Below are 16,805 nucleotides of genomic sequence, written 5' to 3'. Positions count from 1 at the left end.
TTCAGATTCCGCTGCAGCGGATAATATCCGGAAACGTGCGCCCGAATATTGACATTACTTCCAATGGCGATTCAGCCTCATGTACATATTGCATGCCCTCCGTAGATTTCCCGTGAGCGAATTAGTTGGATATTGTTGATTGTTGAGATTTTACATATCACAAACTCCCCCCCCCCAAAAAAAAACCACCATCCGCCCCTTCCTCTTCCCACAGGGCCATGGCCGTTCCTGATCGGAAAAGAATTTAATTTTTATTCATTTATTCGGAGTTCCTCAGATTTCGAGCGGAGTTAGAAATGTATAGCGGTTGGCCCCGTGCAAAGAGATCATCGAAATTATAAATGTGTTGTGTCACATACGAATACATTTAATTTCCGCCCTTTATTAGGATCCGGAGTCGACCTGTTGCTCATCCCCCTTCCACTCCAGAGCGACCATCAACCCGCCAGCCACACGCCAGTATCCCACCCCCGTAACTTCCCCTTCCAGCCTTAAGGACTCAGGGCTGCAAAGCCCAGTCCTCCTGCTGCAGCTTTTCGCTTCTCCTACTCGAACCCCAAACCTTTGTTCTTCCCGCCAAGCTATGTCCGAACAGCTGTGATACTATCACCGGTGTTCGCCAGTGCAGTTTCTGTTAGCGGTCGCCTCTAGCAATCGCTCCAAAAGTCTCATCAGTCGTACTGTCCCATTCTTCATACTTCAACCATGTCCGACCTATCTTCAAAGCCCACAGTCAGCGGTCCAGGGACTTTGGACTCAGAAGAGGAGTCAGCGCCTGGCGACGGTCCAGAAAATCCTAACTGTAACCATCATCGCCATCATCCATCTCACCTCTCAGCGGAGAATCACGTCGCTGTGAAGGTTCTAGTGAACCCCGTCACCGCATACGGATTCGATGACGCCCACTGGACGCCCGTCGCTTCGCAACCTACCCGCGCGAGGTCAGAGTCGAACAAGACCAATGGAGCTCTCAAGCGCATGCTCAAACCCAACCCACCACCAGTACAAACCTCTGACGCCGTGACCAAGCGCGCTGCCAACTCGGTCACTGCGGGCGATTCGGCGTCCCCTACTTCCACGGCACCAACCCCCGAGTTGGAGAGGCTGGAATGGACTCCTCCTTCGTCTCAGCCAGCCAGCAGGCCACCAAGCGTCAAGTCGAAAGGGGAACCATCGTCTCGCAAATCATCTTTCTCCAAACCTGACGTTTCACACATTGGGATACAGGCCTCATCGAACAAGGCTTCATCCACGGCTGGCTCAGATCATGGCGGGCAACGATTCACGCTAAAGGATCTCCTAGCCAGTGGACCCAAGGTGCACCGAAGGCAATCGGCGTCCAGCCGCAAGTCAGATGCCTCCTCAGACCGAGGTGGCACTGACGCCCAGAGTACCACTAGCCTACTCAAGAAGTACGGCGTTTGTGATAGGGTTGCCATTGGAAAGGGAGCGACCAGTGTGGTCCGCCTTGCACACAAGTGGGACCGTTCGGAAGAGAAGCTGTACGCTGTCAAAGTGCGTGTTTACGCTAACATATGTGACTGGGCATCGTTTCTGATGTATTGTTTTGATGTCTAGGAGTTCCGAAAGCGACGAAAAAATGAGACCGAAAAGGAGTATGTTAAGAAGCTCACGGCCGAATTTTGCATTTCGTCCACGCTTCATCACCTTAATATTGTCGAAACTGTGGATCTCGTACAAGACGAAAATCACAACTGGTGTGAAGTAATGGAATTCTGCCCCGGAGGCGATCTGTATGCTGCCATCAAAAGGGGTGGTATGAGTCCATCCGAGGTTGAGTGCTGCTTCAAGCAGATTATCACGGGAATTGCGTATATCCATGGACAAGGTGTCGCCCATCGGGACATAAAGCCGGAGAATCTCTACTTTGATACCCGTGGCCATCTCAAGGTTCGCTTCTACTCAAATTGATTGATTATTGGCTGAACTAATAATATTCTCTTATCTTATGAAAGATTGGTGATTACGGAGCATCGACGGTCTACCGGCTTCCTTGGGAGACGACGGTGCACATGTCTACGGGACTTTGTGGAAGCGAGCCGTACATAGCCCCGGAACAGTTTTCGCGTCAACGTGAGGCTGAACATCCTGCATGAGGCTTCAAGCCGGATCTCTAACATGTCTCCTTTTTTTTCTTTCAAAGCTTACGATGCCCGACTGGTGGACATTTGGGCCGCCGGCGTGGTTTACTATTGCTTGTTGTTCCAGGAGCTGCCTTGGCGAGTTGCTCAGACTTCGGACTCGTTTTTTGCTGCGTATAAGGCCGCATGTGAGGGAACGCCTTGGAGAGGTCCACCTGCACCACCGCCCCAAATTTTCCCAACAACCATCAGCAATTCTTCCCCTCGCGCCGCTCGTCCGCTCCTGCGTCGGATGCTGGAACCTGATCCGACATATAGGTGTACGATTCAGGAGGTCCTGGATCATCCATGGATGAAATGTATCGAAGTTTGCACTCTGGTTGAGAAGCCCTCCCACCAGCACACTAATTTGCGTGCGATTCTCAACCAAGCAGTACTTGTTGAATAGGCTTTCATGTTTTCTTACTTTTGCCTTCACGGCTACTTTTTATGTGAATGATCGTTCTGTCCGGTCAACCGCGACTGTGTGCCTGCTCGTTCGCATCGTTTATCCTGGCATTCCCCACATCCACACTTGATCCTATGATGACATTAATTCGTTGGGTTGCAGGCATTACACCTTATTCTACTCTATCACCGCCACCTTATGCTTCGTTCATCGTTCGTTTCGCCGAACATTGTTTCGCACATCACGCGTCAGGCCGTGTTAAGTCGTATCACACACATTTCACCTTGCTGGGCATGCCGTCCGTTCGTTCGTTACGACCAGAACTTTATGACCGCCGTGACTTGTGATTCTATTTCACCCTTGTACCTTACTTAGTTCGTTCAGTTTGTTTTACGAATGATGGAAGTATCCTCCATTGTTCTATCAATCTAGTGTGTCTGTTCTTCCATTCCTGGTACAGGGGCATGTTCGAAGGCTCGGTTGGGTCGCCAGCGCTCGCGAGCCGTACCGTTGTTACGTACGTATACAGTAGAATACTTGTTCCTCAACGATCAATAGGCCGGGCCTTGATCAATATTGCGATTTATCATACGTGGCGTCACCGTTGTACTAGTCAGCGGCCAGCGGACCGAACAACGCACAACAACCAAACGGCTTGCTCGCCTCCGTGGGGATGTAAATCAATCGGCATATCGGAGCGGCGGTGCTTATCGTGCTCAAGGGATAACCTTCGATCTTTGTGCCATCCGATTAGGTAAGAGTAAGAGAGCGAACGTCCTTGCTTTGTAGTGAGACGAACAGGGATAGCAACGAGCTCATCATTGCACACGTCAAGCACCATATTGTACTTTCTTGCATGGCATCACACGTTCGTGAAACTCGAATTGTGTACATCGACTTGAAAGGAAAGAAAAATTGGTGGGGGGGGAGGGGCATGGCCACTGCTATCGTGTAGATCACAGCGATATTTGCGCAATTTATTCTTGTTCTTTTCGAATAGAAACGTTCTAGAATAGACTGAAGTTAGCCTTCCGCACAACAAATAGAGAGAAATCTGTTGGGGCCGGGCTTGCTCCCAGCTGGGCGCTTGCCTGAGAGGTCCCGAGCGTGGGAAACGCCGATCAACTTTTTACAGGAAGGATCCGGAAGCGGCCTGTTGCCCGAAGTTGGAGCGGCGAACGTTACCCCTTTGCTGACTTCGGGAGGGACCGCGCGCAAGAAAGCACAGCAAGCGCAATACGTTCGGCTAAGGTTGCTTAGGTAAGTAAGAAGTTGTCGTCATTGAGAGATATTTGACTGAAAAAAGCGCGATATACATATCCTGGTTCAATCAGTGAAAATTCTGCAAATAATGTCGTGGACGTACGAGTGGGATCCGGTGGATGGAAGGGTAGCATCGGATCTCATTTCATTGCCCCTTCAAAAAAAATTCCGCGAGGGTCCTGAGGGCTGAGGATCAAAAAGGGCGCGTTTTTTTCAGATTGGAAATTTCGGAGAGAAGCCAGGTTGGTGGAAGTGCGTCATAGTGACGTTATCAGACCTGAAGGAGGACTGACTTTGGTACGTCGAAGCGTGGTTGTACCCAAATATGTGAAGGAGTTGTCCGTTCAATGGATCATGTCTGATTAGGCTGAGCTGGCAGGGCTCCCAGTGATTGACTGATGCCCGATTACTTCTCCCGGTGACCTGGCGACAGCTGTCCGAGCTAAGCACCAGAAGAGGCTGGAAATGTCAGTTTAGGGTCGGGGCGATAGGCAAGGCTCCGGCTTGCCGGGGAAAAAAAGTCACCATGGAATTTTTTTTTAGAGCTGCATCTTCCTCAACAACTTGATCATGCATAATCCCGACGTTTACGTGAGTCTGGCGACCCAAACGGTATTGTCGCAGAGGGGGGATACACTGGCTCGAGTGTCCATCGTTGTGGGTCCAGTAACTTGACCACCGTGCTAACAGACGATAACGCTAGTCATCACTAGGATTATCGGGGGAATATCTTGCTTGACGCGCTCGTATTCCAAACCGACGAAGTGATTGATTATTACACTGCAAAGACTGGATTCGACCCATCGTATTTTGATCCGTCAGGTAGGCTTCAGGAGTGCTTTTCAAGGACATACGGCTGACTTGGGAGATCAACAGCTGGTGCAATGCCTTTTGCCCATGCTCGCGATCTAGCACAGCGTCTGTTGCGCAACAAGGTTATCGTGGCCTACGAACTTTGGAAGTCTCTAGATGTAAAAATGTCATGCCATTCCATAGAAAAAACAGCTCTCACCTTTTCCTTATCCGCGTTTATAGGCGCTACGCCTCCAGCATCCTGCCGACCTAACCCGAGACTTGGCGACGTACCTCCCGGTGCAGACTATAATAGGGGCCGAGGGGTGAGTGTGTAATGCAGCATCAATGAGATGATTACGCACTTAGATGGATATACTGCGGGTAATGAGTGACAATGGCTTCCAGAAATTGGTGCAACAATTCATGAATCGAACGATTCGTAACGGTTTCCACCATCCGGTGAGGAACGCATCGGGTGTTCCGAGTTCATCACCATGCTCATCATGTTCTGGTTCCCAGGTTGAGGATGCTCGGGCCGCGATGGACCTCTATCGATCGTGCGCTACCGATTGGGAAGCCCTGATAACGACTTCTGTATGGCCATGTCTTCTTCCTCCCGAGGAGTTTAGGCTTTGGTATTTGTAACATCGATTATGGCAAGGAGACCCATGTCGAAGCAAGCAAGTAGACTCGTTCAGTGTTGTGGCAAGATAATTCCAGCTAGGACGCCACTATCCCATCCCACGGCACAAGAGCCCATCCAACTTAGCGCCGAATTTTGAATCCGCTTTTCCAAAAAAACGTCTTTAATTTGTCGATCAACACTCATCCAATTTTGTCAAAAGAGACAGCGCACGTGTTTTCGTTCTTCCCCCCCTCGCTTCGAGAGTTGTCAGTATTTCTCGTGTGTCTTCTTGTTCACTGAGGTAGTCAAAAATCAAGCTCTCTGTTTCTGAAAAATTGATGCAACGCCGCCGAGTTCACTGTGTTCCATGACTTTGCTTTGAAGCATTTCGAAATGACCACTGAAATTGTCAATAAACAGCTGGTCTGAGCTCACGCCAAACTGGTCGTTCTCTGACCATTCCTGATGAGAACGCGCGATGATGCTTTCTAGAGCACCCTCCCTCGACCATCTACTAGACAATGTCGGGTCTGCGATATGATTCTTCTGTCTTCAGGTAGATAATCACGATTGATTCGACCAAGAAGAGCAGTAAAGTCCAGTTCTTTAGTGCTGGCCTACCACGTTCAGCAGATATCGTCCTCCCCATACGTCCAAGAAAGTTACGTTCTCCCCTAGAGACGGTTTCTCTCTTGGAATGACAATTTTAGGCGCTGAGGAAGATTCCTCAACAAAGAGCCTTCACAGAGACCGAAAATTTCTTTGACTGGCAGCCAAGGCTAGCACTGAGAAATCGAGTGGATAGCTGGTCGCCTGCGTTCTGACCAACAGCCTTTATTTGTATCGCGTTCTTCGGCTCAGTCACCGACTATTGGCATGATCGGCTTGTTCTGCCTCCCTCATCCATGATCCATGCCCAAGCGCCAGACACTGAAATTCGTTCAAGTGTTCTTGGGAAAAATCGGAAACTGGTACTTGTGTCGTCCCGCGTGAGTAAAAGCTCTCTTAGGGGAACAACGAGCCGTAGCGGCATCTCTCCCCCCCATAGTAGCCCAGTATGCATCGACGAGTAAGATGAAGGATCGGTACGAATAATGGGCGTCCATATCTAAGGAACTAGATCTCGGCGGGTGCCAGTTCCCTTGGAAGGGCTGGTTTTTAGATGTGAGAGTCATCGTGGAAGGCTCATGCACCTCCTCTGCAGAGCCCATGTTTGGCTAGGAAGCGGCCGCGATGTGGAGGTGCGAGGTGATTTGCCTAAAATCAGCCGCCCAACCACCAGCTTGACGGATCAGGTCTGTCACAGCCACTTGCAATGATGGGCCTATATCGCTTGTCATAGTGGTTTCAGCGCGTCATGATGGTGCAAACGCTTCAAGGGTGAGTGTCAGACGTGAGACAAGGCAGGGGAATAGCAGTTCTTGCGAAGAAGAAATCGTTGAACCCCGTGACGCCTCCCAATCCCGCCGCCAACAGCTCTTCGGCTACATCTCAGCACACGGCTAGTTCGCTTGCAGGCGAATGTTTTTTTCCGTCGGATGGGAGATGGCGCGTTGATTACCTATGCCTCTTTTGAGAGGATTCAGTGGCTTTTGCGTTGGATCATTCGCCATTTCTGCTTAGCCTCGCCTTTCCGCCGCTGCTCACGGGAGGCTTCGACTCCCTTGTTATTTGTTGTTATCTGATCGTCCCCTAGATCTGTACAATGAAACTAAAGAACGCGCTACGCGGCTCACAACCTGAAACGGCTGACGGAAAAAATTGGTTGTGGTTGGCAAATCGATTGTTAGCTTAAAAATGGCATTGTCTTTTTTAACAGGCCTTCCTTCACTGGTCCCTTGGCATTAATTTGATAACAGTTCTTCCCATCTCTATCCTATGGTGTTACGTCAGGCCACGCTATCGGATTGTTGGCTCCCTCCAGCCATTTCATCTGGTCGTGCCCGTGTTTATCATTCCCAACGCCAAGTTTGGGGTACCATAGTGCACCCCAAATAGCGATTGGTGGTATAAAGAACATGAAACTACGATATTTCTCGCTCCATTCCCCCCCTTCCACCTTCATACTCTTGAGAGTACTTTTACTTGTGGCAAAGTTCCATCATGTGCCTCAGCTTATCGACCCAGATCGTTGTGGGCAAGCAGGGTCCAATCTTGGCTAGCGTCTGCCTCGTGGTACATTCATTACACTAGGAAAATCGAATCTGCATCTAATTGACTCCCAGAACTATTCAGGAAGTGTCATACTCGACGTCTTAGTTTTGTCAACGGAAGAAGTGATCGACTACCTTACCGAGGGGACTGGATTCTTGCCCTCTCATTTTACTCCTTCTGGTCAAGGCAGATAACCGCATCGACGGCGGTCTGTTACTGAGTGCTCAAATTGCAGCCGATGTTTGGGAGTTCAGTGCCGTCCGGAAGCACGTTGAAGAGTGTATCCGAGGACATCGCCTCGTTGGATACGAACTGTGGATGTCTCTCCAGGTGAGGAAACACTTGCGCGTTGGACACTGGATTTCTGCTGATGGAGGGAGCGGCTGCTTCCCAAGGCGCTGCGATTAGTCCATCCTGCGGCCGAGGCGAGAGACTTGGCTACCTACAGTCCAATCCTACCGATGTTGACTCCTGTGTATGTGGAATTCATACACCTATCTTGAAAGGACCAGTCAACTCAAGTATGCTTAGGGACGACGGCTTACGTCTGTTAGCAGCTTATCTCCTCGGACGAAGTATACATGACGGGTACGAGAATGCGGTCAGTATCCTGGAGCGTTTCCCGATACCTAGGCCGAGCGTTTAGCATACCCTCCTTTTTTTTAAGGTTGAAGATGCCCAGACAATGATGTCCCTCTTTCAGGTATTGGAAGAAGTATGGGAAAGGACAATTACGGCGAATGTATGGCCGAGTATTTTGCCACCCGAAGAATTCTCAGAGTGGTATACATAGTACATGCACTGAATCCCGGGTACCGTATCCAGCTGAACGACCTCACCACCACCACCACCACCACCACTGGCCATCTCTAGTTCTGTCTGGTAATAACGGCTTTGATGAAATTTGTGGCCAACCTCCAAGTTTTTGCTGTAATTTATATTTGTTTCCTTCCCAAGCCCGGTATATAATTGACAGGATGCGGCGCAGCTGCCGTGGGCCGTCAATCTAAAAAAGGGAAACTAGTGGGCCGGATCGTTGGTTTGCCAATATTCTTATGGCTATGAAAAACATCAATACGCAGCTAATCCAAGTCGATCAAACCGATGATGGTTACTACAAGCAATCCATGGCACGATCGAGTCAGTGCAACGCGCGACTCCGAGTCGCGCGCAATTGTTCGTAAACAATCGGAATCTTGGTGGCAGCTCCCCGAATCTATGTTGGGGAGACAAATTTATTAGAATTAGGACTATGTCGCGCAAGACTGCGACAAGAGTTGTACATGAGTTATAAAGTAGAAGATATAGAATAGTTCTCGATCACCTCAGACTCGAATAAGAGATCTGAGGGAGAAAAGTCTAAGAAAGTTCCTCCCTTATATACGCGACATTCCTGAGTGGCAACGTCGTCGTACAAAGGGAGTTTTAAGTTAAGTAAGAAGGGCAAAACGCCCCCAACGCCTCAAAGTGCTCCAGAATAACCGCAACACAACTTCCCGATGTAAACAAAGTTGGTGTTCCAATAAAATTGACAGGTTTGGACGATAGACAGATATTGATCATGCAATCCCTTTTTGGTCAAGAGAGGATTAATGTCCGACATGCACGTGTCCGACTCTCACCTGAATCGATCAAAGCGATGGTCAAGCGCTGACACTTAGCCTTGGGCTGCCATATATATGCTCCAGGCTAATTTCTGGGGCAACACTGGCTTTCGGGGCCGGAGGCCGACACAATCGGGGCTGATGCTTTTGTGGTATCTTTATTTTGGCACTTACAGCTGGCTCTTCTAGCATCAGGTCCGTGGGGGGAAGGCGCTCAACCTGATGACATTGCTTGAAGTGTTTTTGATTCAGCTAATCATCAACTACGGTCGGTACCAGTGCGATAGCTGCCGCCAGCGGCGACGCGACGGCGGGACACACTCTGGCCATCATATCAGTCCAATCATAGTAGTATTATGTAGTCGAGAGACCTCCAACCTCCGGTACGCGCAAAGAAATGGGCCCGGGCTTCCATGAAAGCTGCCGGTGAAAAGTAAGATAGTAGAATTAAGCGATCAATATCAAAAATTGACAACTCTGAAGTGGCGGAGTGAAAGAATGTCATGGCTTCGCTACGCCAGTCTACCATTGGACTTGGAGCCAGCTCCTCGGACCCCGCTCTCCCAGGTCTTCTGGGATGGCCTTTGGGGACGCTAGCTGCCCCCCGCCCTTTCAGGCTTCCCACCGGAGCGCCCTTCTGGGATGCTGTACATGCACCCGTTCCTAGAATTTGGAGACATTTCTGTTGACCAAAATTATAGTGTATGACGGTGTGGAATAAACAGGGTATTTCCGCCTAGTATTCTGTTCATGGCCCTCTTTTGGTCAGCATTTGTATTACAGTAAGCCCAGAAGGCCATAATCAATACCTATCGCCTTTTTCAAATACCGCCCTAGGACTACGCTGGTAGCTTTGTCTTAGACCTGCTGGTATTACCGACGAACGAAGCCATCGATTATCTCACCGCCGGTATAGGCATTTTGCCTTCACACTTTGTGTCTTCGGGTGATTACGTGTAGCGCTTTGTAGAGATGGGGCTGATCAGTGTGTATTCGTCGACAGACGACGTGTTGGAATTCCGTGAGGTTCGGAGTCAAGTGCAGAATATAATACGAGGACAAATCCTCGTAGGCTACCAACTTTGGTTGACTCTTCACGTATAGATTCGGTCCTTCCAGTTCCCAACTCTCATTTCGGTGGTAGTCCCTTCAGGGTAATACATCCTGCGGACCAGACGGGGGACATTGCCACTTATCATCCATTGTTGTTGGCCGTTGTTCCGGGATATGTACTATTTTTCTGACCTCACTAACTATGTTGCTGCTTACTAAAACACGCCTAACAGGGAGATGGCACAACAATATCTGGGGAGGAGATTCATACCAGCCTTGAGCTGCACCATACATTCGATGATGCTTGAGCAATTGCTAACCCCAGGGCGACTACCTAGGTGGAAGATGCACAGGCAACTATGTCCTTGTTCCAATTATGTAAAGAAGCTTGGGAGGCTTCAAACAACGTTTGGTCCCTCCTTCGGACTTTGCCGAGTGGTACACCTAATTATTCCCCAGTCGTCACAACCCATCCTGCATTGCGTGCACAGCGTACGCTAGTTCCCAGTGTTCTTGCGGTTGGTCCGCCCTATTCACAGGTCCAATTTTGGTGTATGATGTCATTGGTTGCTCAACCAAGCGTGTCGTCAATAAAATTCGAAGTTTTATTCTGCGCTTGCGCAGCCAACATATATCTGTAAGCGCCAGACCACGTCCCTAGAAGGCTAGCCGCAGACTTCTGAAGTGGCGCCCCTTCCGACCGGGTTTCTGCATGTCTGGTTCCGAGTTCATTCTTTATTTAAGAGATGCTGACTGAGAACATAAGTGCCTCAACATCTTCCCACTCAATCAATACATCCGTCACAGAATGGTACGGTTTTCAAACACTCACTTATGCGTAGCGCGAGGCGGGAAATCAGGACTTGCCCATCCAACTTTGGTCCATTCTGAGCTCTGCTCAGATGCCCTGCGAAAAGGAGAAATCATACTCCGCGTGGAAACATTTGGTTTTAGTGCGAATAACATCACATATGGTTTACTTGGGGAGCATCCGCACTTTAGGTTATTCAAGGAAGACTTCACATTGTTCGTTATTCACGAATTTCGCCAGATATTTCGACTTCTTCCATGCTCCGGAAACCGCTTCGACGTCACAAGTATCTCATGGAGTTATCCCAGTTTGGGGATTTGGAACAGTGGTAGCTACGAGCCATGCCACTGTGCGAGTTGGCCAGCGTCTCTATGGATATTTCGCCATGTCAAAATACCTCGTCCTGCAACTTGACGAGCAAACGAACAAGTATCATGTAAACGTATCGTTGGGGAAATTTGGGAAGGACCGCCGGCCTTACAAACAGTTAACCATCTGCAAGACGGATCCCATGTATCAAAAGGACAGAGAAGCTGAAATTATGTTGTGTGAGTCCAATCACGTCGATTCACCGTTCTGAGCGTGAAGTCCTCAATTGTTGCGCCCAAGATCGCCCTCTTTTCTGGACCTCATACTGGTTTGAGGATTGGCTTTACGCAAAGCAGTACTTTGGAGCGCACACCGTCCTCGTGTCCTCAGCGTCTTCTAAGACTTCTTTCACTGTCGCATACAATATACAGCGCCGAAAGAAGACAACTGGAAGTCTAGATGTGAATGTTATTGGGTTGACATCACCATCCAACGTTCAATTCACCAGAAGCCTTGGGCTGTACGATGGTGTTTTTACGTATGACGAGCTCGATCAAGTTATGATGACTGTACCCTCACCACATCCTCTCGTTTACGTGGATGTCCTGGGCAACTCATCACTCAATTCTCGCGTAAACAAAGTCTTCAGCCCTTCCATGTTCGTTCCGCTGGGGATGTCCAATCCAACGGACCAAGCTACTGCATCAGCGATATCTGGGAGGATAAGACTAAGACGAACGTGAAGGGCTTTTTCACGCCCGAGTGGCTCGCGGTCAGAATAGCGCAGCTCAGCCCACAGCAAATATTAGAGATGCAGGTGGAAGCTTGGGCCGCACTTATGAAGGATTGCAGAAAGTGGGTGAAGATTGAGAAGACTTACGGGCTAGGAAATGATGGGGTGCAACGGTATTATTGGAAGACATTGGAGGGTAAAATTGCTGCGGAAATAGGTCAAGCTTTTTCGCTGTGGGAAGAAAGTGATGTGTTGGATTTCCAGAAGGGCAAAGCCAAACTGTAATATGTATAGCTGCCAATGAACCTGTCGACCGATTGTTGTGGATGTACAACCTTGGCCACCCACAAGCTAGCAGCAGCCAAACCTGCCATCGGGCCGAATCAAAGACAACCTTTGCGCCTTCGCGCTCAATAGTTGATTATGTATGTGTCGGATTATACTACACAATATATGCTCCTTAAGGATTTTGGTAAGGACTTCAACCGATTCGAAGACCAAGTGTGAAGCCCCCGATGAAGGATGCCCGTTGCTGGAAGTCGGCCGTCAAGAAATTGATCAACCAGTTCCAGAGACCAGAAATGTTTGGAACGCCTTGCTCGGCACTTGGTTCAATCGATTTGGAGGAGAATGATTTTTCGAACAGCAAGTTAACCCGTTTCCAATCCACTTGTACGATACGTCGAGAGTTGAGGTACTGTGGGGCAGTGGTGACTAGTATCCATAGATAGTAGGAAAATAGCATACCTGAATCAGGACAAACACGCCGCCGAAAAGGAACGCTAAAAGCTTGGCGCCTTTCTTAATGAAAACACCTGCGCAAATTCCGCACACGGTGCCAAAGGTCAATCCGTACACGTCCACGGCTCTGACAATAATGAGACGTTATATAGTATAAGGAAGCGAGAACGATGGCGCTACTTACGAAGCAGGTGGAGGCGGAAGTGGCCTTTGAGGTTGAACAAGCTGAACAGCAGGTGCTTTATAGTTCGGGATAAGTATATATACATTCATCACCACCCAGAGGACTCATAGATAGTGCTTATACTTACGCTGACATTCAACTGGCTTTCCTAGGGCACCAAATGCCCCAACGCCTATGGTAGTCGTTGCAACAAACACACCGACACCAGCAAACGAAATTGAATTGCGAAAGGCCGACCGGGAGTTGAGAACATAAGTTCTGATTGTGGTCCTTGGGATAATAGTATGCCTGAGTATGCCTGGGGTCTTGAGCACGGACGATCGGAAACGCAGGCTGACAATCGTCCGCCCCAATGTAATCGTGCTCATGTTGGGGTGTGAATTAACATAAGCGCCTTGGGATTTGTTTCCGGTGGCCTTTTTAATTCAGTCACGTCTCCATCCGCAATGGGACGGAAAGCCAAGGAGAAGCAGGGAGATCCCCACCCACTCGGGCTCGACCCAGACATTCGCTCATTTTCAGGAAAGCGGAAAGCAGATTTTTCCAGCTCAGGTGGTCCTCGTAAACACGCAAAGTTATCCTCTGGTGCAAGAAACCACAAGTCGGTCGGGGGTACCCAACTTTCGAGAAGAGCTAGAAAAAAGGCGAAAAAGAGTGGAGATGGTTCGGATGGTTCTGAAGAAGGGGGCGTCGCAAAGTTCAACGTCGCAAATGATGAGAATTTAGAGGCGCACCGAAAGTGAGAGCCACAAGCCTCAGATCTTTGTATTATGCTTATAGTCTTGCTATCAGGTTTTTGTTTGATGCGGATGATGGAGAGCCAAGTGCTGCAGAAGCTTCGGACGGAAACGATGACCATAGTAATAGCGGAGAGGAGGATGAGAACGAGGCTGTAGGGGAGGACTCAGGGGAGGGTGAGAAAGGGGATGAGAGCATAATGTAAGAGTCCATGTTCCCCATCTCAGCCCCCTTATTATTAATGCTCTGATCTTAGAGATGATATGTTGGTGAGGATCTTGTGTTCACGGAAGGGGCGCATCAACTCAGTAACATCAATAGAAGGGGGAGGTCCGAGAATTGGACTTTGGGTCAGACTCGGAAGAAGGGCAATCCGAAGACGATTTTGGTGGTGTTAACTCGGACGGGGACTCAGATGACTTGGGGGATGATGGTGGGCGCGTCACGGCGACCAATATGGAGGCGCGCTCTCGGAGGCTTGATCAACAGGCCCGGCGGGATGCCGAATTGGATCTTGGCATCAACCAAGGAGTCGAGGATGACGAAGATGATGACCTTGCGGCTTTCGACCTGCCAACCGCTCAGGAACGGGAGGTAGAACAAAAGAAGGGTGGAATTGAGCCTCACGAAGTGCACCATCGAATACAGGATTGTGTTCGAGTCCTGACGAACTTCAAGGAATTGCGGGATAAGACGAGGTGAGTGATCTGGCCAACTGATTGTAGAAAGTCTTATCATGTGGCATTGCCTAGATCACGATCAGAGTATATTGAACAGATCATAGCGGACATCGTTCAGTATTATGGGTATAATGAGTTCTTGGCAGAGAAGCTCTTTAATCTTTTCCCGGTAGCCGAGGTGTGTGTCTTGTAACATGATATGGCCTTTAACACAACGTTCTTCGTCCTCAGGCAGTCGAATTTTTCGAAGCCAACGAAGTGCAGAGACCGGTCACGATCCGTACAAATACCCTTCGAACGCGACGGAGAGACTTGGCGCAAGCACTCATCAACCGTGGCGTCAATCTCGAACCTATCGGTAAATGGACCAAAGTCGGATTACAAGTTTTCGAAAGCTCTGTTCCTATTGGTGCGCTACATAGTTGTCCCTCTTTTTTGCATGTGCGCTGAGTTTTTTGACTTAGGCGCAACTCCGGAATATCTTGCTGGTCATTACATGCTACAGGCGGCCTCATCTTTTCTACCTGTAATTGCTCTTGCTCCTGAGCCTCATGAGCGAATCCTTGACATGGCTTCCGCCCCTGGAGGGAAGACTACCTATATCTCCGCACTCCTTCAGAATACTGGTGTCGTCTTCGCCAACGATTCGAATAAGGACCGGACGAAGGGTTTAACTGCCAATATCCACCGAATGGGGTGCAAAAATGTAATCGTTTGCTCATATGACGGCCGCGAATTTCCTAAGGTAATTGGTGGATTCGATCGGGTGCTCCTAGATGCACCTTGCAGCGGGACAGGCGTCATCAGCAAGGATTCCAGTGTGAAGCGAAACAAGGTGAGTTTCTAATGCTCGCATCTGTTCTTTCATACTAAACCGATATCTTTCAGTCCGCGCAAGATTTTCTCTTACTTCCACAACTTCAAAAGCAGCTTCTTCTGTGTGCTATCGACAGTGTCAATCCTAGCTCCAAGATGGGTGGCTTTGTCGTCTATTCGACATGCTCTGTCACTGTGGACGAAAATGAGGCTGTCGTCGACTATGCCCTTCGCAAGCGTCCGAATGCTGCACTTGTGGAGACTGGTTTGGAGTTCGGTAAACCAGGTTTTACATCATATATGGGCAAGATCTTCGGCAACAGCATGGGGCATACGCGTCGGTTTTATCCTCACGTTCACAATATGGATGGATTCTTTGTGGCCAAGTTTAAAGTGACGAAGAAAGCTAAATCAATGCCGAACGTATCCGAAGAGGAGGATGAAGTGATGGACGCCGTAGCTGGGGATGATGCAACTGCGCAGGATGATGTTGCTTTTGACCCCGAGGAGGATAAACCTTACATAGAAGGTACGAGGTCATAAATTGTCAATTTTTTCGACGCTAACCCTTGCTCTTCAGAGGGCAAACGGAAGAGGATAAGAGCCAAAGGACTCCGAGTGCCTCCGAAGACATTCACATCACAGGCAGTGAGCTGATCTCCAGCGCCGTGTCGACAGTTACCTTTTAGTTCACCTGCATATCTATCAATCTGTACTCCTTAATAATCAATACGACTTCGTCTAGTGAGTGGCGGGCACCGAAGGATCTTGGCGGTGGCGTAGGGCGCGCTCATGTGCAAGATGATTGAACATCCCCTTCATTCTAGAACTATGGATGATCGCGCGTTTAAGTCTCCCGACCCGCCTGAACAACTGGGCGTGTCCCGTGAGTCCTCCGCTGTCCTGGAGGTGCACGATCGAGAGGATCTGCATGATTAGTTCGCGCAACAACCACTGAAGTCTGGAGACATGGTTTTGCAGGCTTGCCGCAATGCTTACGATCTCAACATGGGTGATGTGAGAGTGTAGCTAGGATGCATTTTCCAGGCGGTGTACTTCTGTGTGACCGCCATTCTTTGCTCCGAAGCTGGCAAGGGCACTTCCCTCATCCCTCACAACCAATTTTTGGTTAGAGAGCGAATTACATGGGCCCGCGGATTGTCGAGTGGATGTACAGCGGGTAGGGTTTAGTTCAAAGTGACTATGATGTATGCTCGGCGTGTGAAGTTCCAGAACCAACAAATTCCGGGAGGTGCGGCAGTAAAAATATCATAACGGCTAGAGTGCACGACACAACTCCCCCAAGCCGCGATAGACAAACATATGTCAGCTATGGGCGTTTGGCACCAGGGTCTGCCCATGAAGCGCGACGGTTCCAAAAAGAGCGCAACGACATCACTACCGCGCAGCTTTCTCGGCTCTGATACGTCTAGCAAACACCACCGCGAACATTGTGTCACATTGGCCAAATGACCACAGACTGCCGCTTGCGGCTCAACCGGCTAGGACAATATTATTATGGATTCACAACCAGAAGACCTTATCAATGAACGAGACTCCTGACCGCGTTCCTCAGCCCTTAAAACAAGAACTATGACGTCTGTGACGTCTGCGGTATCGGCTCTCAGACCGTGATTACTATACAGTCTTGGACGCAAGATGAAGGACCGGTTCAGCATTTGCAGTTCAGTCCGAATGGAAGTCTTTTCCTGGGTCTTGGACATTTGAGAGCAGAATTTCACTTATGAA

At 49.3% G+C, this 16,805-nt stretch overlaps 7 protein-coding genes across 7 annotated transcripts; 6 read left to right on the top strand and 1 right to left on the bottom strand.

Annotated features, from left to right (window-relative positions):
• Window positions 1-978: 978 nt before the first annotated feature.
• EI90DRAFT_2915552 (kinase-like domain-containing protein) lies at window positions 979-2,550 on the top strand (the record flags this gene model as incomplete). Its single annotated transcript, XM_039054549.1, has 4 exons — window positions 979-1,515; window positions 1,579-1,911; window positions 1,977-2,094; window positions 2,165-2,550. The coding sequence occupies 4 exons, from the start codon at window positions 979-981 to the stop codon at window positions 2,548-2,550; spliced, it is 1,374 nt and encodes a 457-aa protein (XP_038917794.1).
• Window positions 2,551-4,555: 2,005 nt separating this feature from the next.
• EI90DRAFT_3050825 (uncharacterized protein) lies at window positions 4,556-5,379 on the top strand. Its single transcript, XM_039059790.1, has 5 exons — window positions 4,556-4,635; window positions 4,690-4,784; window positions 4,849-4,931; window positions 4,998-5,067; window positions 5,128-5,379. Exons 2-5 carry the CDS (start codon window positions 4,698-4,700, stop codon window positions 5,251-5,253), a joined length of 366 nt encoding a protein of 121 aa, XP_038917793.1. The 5' UTR covers window positions 4,556-4,635; window positions 4,690-4,697; the 3' UTR covers window positions 5,254-5,379.
• Window positions 5,380-7,279: 1,900 nt separating this feature from the next.
• On the top strand, window positions 7,280-8,379 carry EI90DRAFT_3050819 (uncharacterized protein). The gene is made up of 5 exons (XM_039059789.1): window positions 7,280-7,408; window positions 7,459-7,717; window positions 7,783-7,862; window positions 7,919-7,988; window positions 8,055-8,379. The coding sequence occupies exons 2-5, from the start codon at window positions 7,706-7,708 to the stop codon at window positions 8,178-8,180; spliced, it is 288 nt and encodes a 95-aa protein (XP_038917792.1). The 5' UTR covers window positions 7,280-7,408; window positions 7,459-7,705; the 3' UTR covers window positions 8,181-8,379.
• A 1,115-nt stretch (window positions 8,380-9,494) lies between these two features.
• On the top strand, window positions 9,495-10,352 carry EI90DRAFT_3015116 (uncharacterized protein; the record flags this gene model as incomplete). Its single annotated transcript, XM_039056868.1, has 4 exons — window positions 9,495-9,638; window positions 9,829-9,901; window positions 10,096-10,220; window positions 10,278-10,352. 4 exons carry the CDS (start codon window positions 9,495-9,497, stop codon window positions 10,350-10,352), a joined length of 417 nt encoding a protein of 138 aa, XP_038917791.1.
• Window positions 10,353-10,551: 199 nt separating this feature from the next.
• EI90DRAFT_3050810 (uncharacterized protein) lies at window positions 10,552-12,267 on the top strand. Its single transcript, XM_039059788.1, has 5 exons — window positions 10,552-10,681; window positions 10,811-11,046; window positions 11,096-11,403; window positions 11,465-11,840; window positions 11,873-12,267. Exons 2-5 carry the CDS (start codon window positions 10,853-10,855, stop codon window positions 12,180-12,182), a joined length of 1,188 nt encoding a protein of 395 aa, XP_038917790.1. The 5' UTR covers window positions 10,552-10,681; window positions 10,811-10,852; the 3' UTR covers window positions 12,183-12,267.
• A 6-nt stretch (window positions 12,268-12,273) lies between these two features.
• Window positions 12,274-13,502, bottom strand: EI90DRAFT_3050808 (FUN14 family-domain-containing protein). The gene is made up of 4 exons (XM_039059787.1): window positions 12,950-13,502; window positions 12,823-12,877; window positions 12,645-12,765; window positions 12,274-12,594 (listed from the first exon to the last, which is right to left on the bottom strand). The coding sequence occupies exons 1-4, from the start codon at window positions 13,188-13,190 to the stop codon at window positions 12,379-12,381; spliced, it is 633 nt and encodes a 210-aa protein (XP_038917789.1). The 5' UTR covers window positions 13,191-13,502; the 3' UTR covers window positions 12,274-12,378.
• A 514-nt stretch (window positions 13,503-14,016) lies between these two features.
• Window positions 14,017-15,713, top strand: EI90DRAFT_3145042 (uncharacterized protein; the record flags this gene model as incomplete). Its single annotated transcript, XM_039065227.1, has 6 exons — window positions 14,017-14,258; window positions 14,313-14,418; window positions 14,472-14,649; window positions 14,705-15,075; window positions 15,129-15,585; window positions 15,637-15,713. The coding sequence occupies 6 exons, from the start codon at window positions 14,017-14,019 to the stop codon at window positions 15,711-15,713; spliced, it is 1,431 nt and encodes a 476-aa protein (XP_038917788.1).
• Between the last annotated feature and the right edge of the window lie 1,092 nt (window positions 15,714-16,805).

This window comes from Cantharellus anzutake (assembly GCF_015039405.1).
Source record: "Cantharellus anzutake strain C23 chromosome Unknown EI90scaffold_16, whole genome shotgun sequence".
In the NCBI taxonomy this organism is placed as follows: domain Eukaryota; kingdom Fungi; phylum Basidiomycota; class Agaricomycetes; order Cantharellales; family Hydnaceae; genus Cantharellus; species Cantharellus anzutake.
The sequence above is the reverse complement of the archived record's forward strand: the minus strand, read 5'-3'. Positions and strand labels throughout refer to the sequence as shown.